This window comes from Aplysia californica, unplaced genomic scaffold, assembly GCF_000002075.1.
Source record: "Aplysia californica isolate F4 #8 unplaced genomic scaffold, AplCal3.0 scaffold00437, whole genome shotgun sequence".
Lineage (NCBI taxonomy): Eukaryota > Metazoa > Mollusca > Gastropoda > Aplysiida > Aplysiidae > Aplysia > Aplysia californica.
The window spans coordinates 666,223-673,166 of NW_004797707.1; the positions used below are offsets into that span (position 1 = coordinate 666,223).

The window sequence follows — 6,944 nt, forward strand, 5'->3', positions numbered from 1 at the left end:
GGAGCGTTGACTGTCTGTCGGAGTCACGTTCGCCTGAGGTCGGTTGTTGTTGTTGTTGTTGTTGTTGGATGAATTCCTGCTGCTGCTAGAATATGGTAGCTGCTGAGAAGATGATGCTGTTGTTGTTGTTGTTGAAGACGATGATTGTTGTGTGGGTGGAGACGGTGAGACCAGGGGTGGGGGTGGAGGCGGGGGAGGCAAGGGAAGGGAATCCCCCTCCCTCTCCCCTTCCAACACGTGGCCATCACCGGGAGACGCAGACACAGGCACATGACAGTTCGACGAGCCTCCACCGCAGTTAGCTGTAGCGCAGCACGGGTCGCCCGCCGCACACCCCTCTCCACCCACCCGCACGATCCCGCTGTGGGACTTGGCCTCACTCCCGTGCCCCGAGTCCCTGTCGTTAGCTGCACTCTCTTCCTCCTCTTCCTCCTCCTCCTCGCCACACACCCTCCTCCGGCCCCCCTGCCCACCACATACATGGTCCACGCCCTCCATCAGGCGGCCCGCTACGTCCCCGTCGTCAGCCCGGCGGTCCCCCGCCACCAGGCCAATCACATCACCCGTCGAGCGGTCGATCAACACGCCCCCGATCTCATCCACCAGCAGCCCGTGGTCCATCAAGGCATGGTCCCAGCCACTGCCCGCGTCGTTCTGATGGTGGCCCAGGCTACTGTCCGCTCCGCTACTGCCCCCGGGCGAGTGGGTGGGGCTGGATGAGCCCGCCGTGGGATGGCCCGCCCTCCCGCCGCCCAGCATGCCCGCCCGCCGACAGCCCGTCCCGCTGTCCTCGCTGCTGTGGTCCCCCAGCTCGTCCTCCGCCCTCTCGATGCCGTCCTGCGAGGACATGATGATGTGGTCGTGGCGTCCCGTCAGAGCCAGGGTGTTGCCGTCAGTGGAGGCCAACATTGCTGCCATCAGTCCCTGCAACTCCTGCAGCAGAACGACAACAATGCTTTCTTTTAGTTTCACTAACGTTTGAGTTTAGTTTCAGTAACGTTTAGTTTAAGTTTAGTTTCAGTAACGTTTAGTTTAAGTTTAGTTTCAGTAACGTTTAGTTTAAGTTTAGTTTCACTAACGTTTGAGTTTAGTTTCAGTAACGTTTAGTTTAAGTTTAGTTTCACTAACGTTTGAGTTTAGTTTCAGTAACGTTTAGTTTAAGTTTAGTTTCACTAACGTTTGAGTTTAGTTTCAGTAACGTTTAGTTTTAGTTTCAGTAACGTTTTAGTTTAGTTTCAGTAACATTTTACGGCGCTCGCAACTGCATACTGCAGAGATGCCAAACGATTTTTGAAAAATAACCTGAAAATGAGCTGAGAATCACACCTCACCTAAAACGAACCTTGTCAAATCTTTCAATGAGCAAACAAAAACATTTCTCTCACCATTCCCCTTTCCTTTGCAAGTGTAGGAAAAAAACGGAAAAAGCCGGAAAAACCGGAGATTTGGCATCCCTGACACCGTCATATGAGCGTAAAGGGGTGTTTTAGTTTTAGTAAGGTTTTACGGTGCTCACAACTGCATAAGGTCAGATGAGCGCCAAAGGTTGGGTTTCAACAGCGAAGTCCAAACAGGGAATCAGACTTACTCTGCTCACCTCTCTGGCCTCAACAGCACAAGGTCTGCTTCGACTATCAAGGCACCCCGGAAATAGCGGGTCACAAGAGAGTGACAAACATACAAAAGAAGTAGAGGAAAAAATGACGATAGTAAGGATTAGGGGGAAAAAAAACAGCAGTTCCCCCCTATGTTGTTCCAGCACAGTGTGAGCATGACATTGATAAATCAGCCCCAAGAACATGTCAATATCCCCCCCCCCCCTCCCCAGAGAGAGAGAGAGAGAGAGAGAGAGAGAGAGAGAGAGGGAGAGAGAGAGACAGAGAGTGAGAGAGTGAGAGAGAGAGAGGGAGAGAGAGGGAGAGAGGGAGGGAGAGGGAGAGAGAGAGAGAGAGAGAGAGAGAGAGAGAGAGAGAGAGAGAGAGAGAGAGAGAGAGAGAGAGAGAGAGAGAGAGAGAGAGAGAGAGAGAGAGGGAGGAAGAAATCTCACCTCGGAGTTATTGCTGCTGTTTAAGTCCCCGTGCGAGCCCGTGTGTAGAAGGTGGGCGGGCGGCCGGTGGTTGCCCTTCACAAAGCCGTTGAGGCGCAGGCCGTTGGGGGCACTCCCAATGTCGCTGCCACCTTTGGAGTCCGACTGCTCGTTCTCGGGGATCTGCGCCGCCCGGAACAAACACATAACACTTTTCTTACATTTTTGGCTTTTGTCATAATTTTAGTTTTACTAAGAGTTTTACAGCACTTGCAACACAAAAAGGTCATACAAGTGCCAAAGATTAGAGGTGTTACAAGAGAGTAACAAGCATAAAAAAGGAAGGAGGAAGAGAGATCAGGACGATAGATGTTTGATAAGAAAGAAGGAGCAGACCACACCAGAACACCCGTCAACCACCCACGTCATAATGTTACGGCACTTGCAACACAAAAAGGCCACACATAAATGCCTGAGATTAAAGGTGTGACCAAAGAATAAAAAACCAAGAAAAGAAGGAGGGGAGATAAGAACGACAGATGTTTGATTGGAAAGAAGGAGCAGACCACAGCAGAGCACCCGCCAACCATCCAAGACACGTTGTGTAAAAAGAATCACATTGATACAACCACAATCATCCAGCACATAGAGAAAGTGAGGCACACTGAAACAGTTTTAGTTTTAGTGAGAGTTTTACGGCACTTGCAACACAATAAGGTCATAGAAGTGCCGAAGAATAGATTATGCGTTACAAGAGAGTAACAAACACAAAAAAGAAGGAGGTGAGATAAGGACGACAGATGTTTGATAGGAAAGAAGGAGCAGACCACACCAGAGCACCCGCCAACCGCCCACAGACTGAAACAGCAGAGGGAAAAACTACAGTTGGACCAAAAAAAGTGGCACCCTCCAACCATCCACACCAACTGTGACAGCTACGCTCACTCACCCATGTGCCTTTTTAAAAGTTAGGCATACAGAAATGACCTACAGAAATGACCTACGGGAAAGAAAAACAAGTTGGACCTACCAGTGGCGCCCTCCAGCCACCCGCAACAACAGAAAATCACTACAGCTGATGTCTTTGAAGTTTTAGTCAAACGTTTTATCGGACGTACAACACAATAATAAGGTCGTATGTGAAGCCTGCAGTCTAAATTTCCATTTCGTTTTCGAAAGAGTTTTACGGCACTCGCAACACAATAAGGTCATATTATTAAGTGCCCAAGATTAGAGGTGTTACAAGAGAGTAACAAACACAAAAAAGGAGGAGAGATAAGGACGATAGATGTTCGATAGGAAAGAAGGAGCAGACCACAGCAGAGCACCCGCCAACCACCCACTGCTGCTTCCCGAGAGCAGACAGACAGTTTTACCTGCGGCAGCATGGGAGACGACTCCAGGTTCCTCATCTCCATCTGACCCCCGCCCGCAGGAAGTGTCATGTGGTGGGCTTGGCCGTTGCCGGGGCGGTGAGGGGTCAGGGAGGTCACGTGGCCGTTGCCCGGGTAGATGGGGGCGTGACTCGTGTTGGGGTCCGCATCTCTCCTCACGCACCTGGTCCAAACATCACAACAACAACATTAATAATAACAATAACAACAACAATAATCATAATAATATTTTATTTTTTTATGTTTTTAAAAAATAATAAAATAATAAAAATAATAAGAATGATAAGAATAAGAATAATTTTTTTTAAAGAAATAAAAATAATAACAATAGCAATAATAAAATAATATATAAAAATAATAATCATAACAGTAGCAACGTAAAAGATTTTTAAAAATAATGATACTAATACTGATAATAATAGACAAAAATGATAATAAATAATAGATAAAACAACAATTCTAAACTGACAATAATAATCCAAATAATAAACGATGATCACAGAACAAGAACAACAACAACAACGCTAACAATACTACCACACGTACTAATACTGCTAATTGCAACAACAACGCCAACAATACTACCACACGTACTAATACCGCTATTTGCGAGTACGTAGCATCCACTGTATGCGCGCCCGCACACACACACGCACACACACCCCACCCCCTCAAGCTGTTTTTATCACGAAATAAACTCTAAACGTGGGAGACAACTGCTTTGACAAGAAACTCCCCCCCCACCACCAAGAACTGTCAGTGGATTTCCCTGTACTGCCCCGTGGGTTTTCTCTCTTTTCATTTCGCTCAGTTAGTTTTTAGTTTTAGTAAGAGTTTTACGGCGCTCGCAACTGCATACGGTCATATGAGCGCCGAAACAAGTTGGTTTTATTCGCAACAGTTCACCGCACTGCCTGATTTTGGTCAAAATTTCTATTAAAACGTTGAAATGCTAAAAATTCGAGGTAAAAAAATCTATAGTTTAAAACAATTTTTTACATAACTGAAAATTTTAAACGTTATTCATAATTTTCCATAATCAAGGATTCTGTTGGGATCAACGACGGAAAACAGATCTTGTAATTTTTAGCATTTAAAATATTTCCTCCAGGTCTATCCGAAGTCTACACATTCTGTTAAAATGTGTCTAATGATAAAATCTGTGTCGCATCCGACAAGGAATGGCTTATCTCCCTGAAGGAGGTATTTATATGTTAGGGTCGCGACGTCCGATGCGTAATCGAGTAAAGTAAAAATGACTTCCTTTCTTCTGGAGAGGCCGGAAGGTGTTCGTGTACCCAGTTTGGGCTTAATGTGTGGTTTGTTGTTTATTTGATTCTTCCTGGAGTCTCCCACAGACTGGACATTTGGCTCAGAAAACGCTTCCCACAGCGCCTGGGGCTACCATGAAACCCACACACATTTTCGGCAGATATATTGAATGAGCCTATTTAGGAGGTGGGCTTCCAAGTCTGCCTGGGAGAGCCAACCTGGCCTGAGAGGGACACATCACAATTCAACAGGCAAAAAAAAATTATTTAAAAAATTTTTTATATAATTTTTTAAACAGAGGGCTTCCATCTTATCAGAGAACTTGCTAGGTATGCAATAGGGACAAGCAATGACGGATGGGATCCGATCCCCCTACCTCCTGTGACACAGCACAACAGCCACACAGATGGCGACACACAAGAGGAGCCCCAGAGTGATGCCCACAATGAGGCCAATCTTCTCGTCGCTCAAACCCTCGCTCGCCGCAACGTCCAGTTTCTCCGTCGTGGTTTCTGAGGACACACACAGGACAAATGAAGGAGGGTTTGTTTGTTTATTTGGGGGGGTGTTATAGTAGAGGGTTTTACGGCGCTCGCAACTGCATAAGGTCATATGAGCGCCAAGGGGTGGATGTCAACAGAGAAGTCTTTACAGGGAATCAAACTTAGACTGCTCACCTCTCTAGCTTCAACAGCACAAGGTCTGCTTCAATTACCAAGGCACCCCGGAAATAGCAGGTCACAAGAGAGTGACAAACATACAAAAGAAGTAGAGGAAAATGACAATAGTAAGGATTAGGAAAGAAAAAGCAGCAGTTCCCTGTTGTAGATCAGGCACAGTTATGAGCGTGACATGATGAATCAGCCCATTTACAATTTTACTGTGCATGAACGAGAAATGTCCCCCCATGGGGAATGACAAACAAACGCATTATCTCCTGAATCCTACATTCCTAGAATATCTCCTGAATTCTACAAGAGTATTGCTGCTAACTTTTCAAAACCAAACGACAAATTCTACCCCCACTCCCCCACATCCGTGGGGTCTGGCCAAGTAACCCCCTTCCAAAACCTTCACACACTTTTCTCTGCATTTCACAAATTCCTACTCAACAGTCAACTATGATAAAAGGAACACAACTACAATTGGCACAAGGGCATCGTTTTCATAAATATTCCGAATCGCATCTTGAAAGTACATGATTTTTTTTTTTTTTAGCAGTAACAAATTCACAAGTTAATACTACAAAAACAGAGAATATCTTATTTTCCCCCAACACTATTACAGATTTCCGTACTCAAACCATCACATATTAAATCCATTTTTCCAATGTACAGACTGGCAGCTATGTAAAAATACTACATAAAACATTTGGTGACATTTCCATCAGTCAAACCAAGAGCAAAAAAACAAGGCGGGTTCATCGGGTTCATCGTTGACTTCAGAATATTTTAAAAACTTACAAAAAACAGTTTTTTTTAAAATCAACGCCGAAACTTTTGAACAAGAGAAAGAATATAAACATCTTGGAAAAAAACGTTTGATGAGAAGCTACAAAGGTCAACTCAAACAGCCAATGCACTCAAAAGGATTAGTCGAGGGATGTACAGAACAGATTTCACGCGGGGCCAAAAACACCAACACGTTTATTCGATCATTTGTGTGTGTGTGTGTGTGTGTGTGTGTGTGTGTGAGTGTGTGTGTGTGTGTGTGTGTGGGCATTCTCGTGTCTTCAGACTGCTTGGGGTCGAAACATATCTCAAGAGAATTGAACAATTCTTTAAAAACATTTTAAGCGACACAACTTAGATCATTTAGGAGGCGGGCTTCCCACCCTGCCTGTCAGGGCCAACCTAGGTTGAGAGGGATACAATAACAACATCCCAGCAGGAACACAGAAATTATATTCTAGAAAAATTCCCCCCCAGGAATCAAACTCAAGTCTCCTCCGTGAAAGAAGGAAGGAAGAAAGGAAGGAAGGCAGGAAGGAAGGACAACGTTTCAAATGATAAAAAAGCAACTTGAACCGTAACACAACAAATAATGAGGAAAGAATCGGGAAAAAGCCGAGCAACGGGGGAGTTCCCAAGTGAGCAACTGACTCAACACACTCTCTGCTCCAGCACATACAAATCTCTGAGCCGAGTCGCCCGCCCATCCAGCTACAGAGAGAGGAGAGAGCAATGGGATGTCTAGTTAACCTTCAGCTACGGAAGCTGTGTTTGTGTGTGTGTGTGTGTGTGTGTGTGTGT

The 6,944-nt window shown here is 45.4% G+C and overlaps 1 protein-coding gene across 1 annotated transcript in view; it reads right to left on the reverse strand.

The window, feature by feature from the left end:
• LOC101852786 overlaps nucleotides 1-6,944 on the reverse strand; it is a gene marked incomplete in the record, with an annotated part of 11,071 nt that overhangs the window by 1,410 nt on the left and 2,717 nt on the right. The window contains 4 exon segments of the mRNA XM_013086120.2: nucleotides 6-933; nucleotides 2,048-2,209; nucleotides 3,403-3,583; nucleotides 5,069-5,204. Coding sequence (XP_012941574.2) covers nucleotides 6-933; nucleotides 2,048-2,209; nucleotides 3,403-3,583; nucleotides 5,069-5,204 — 1,407 coding nt within the window.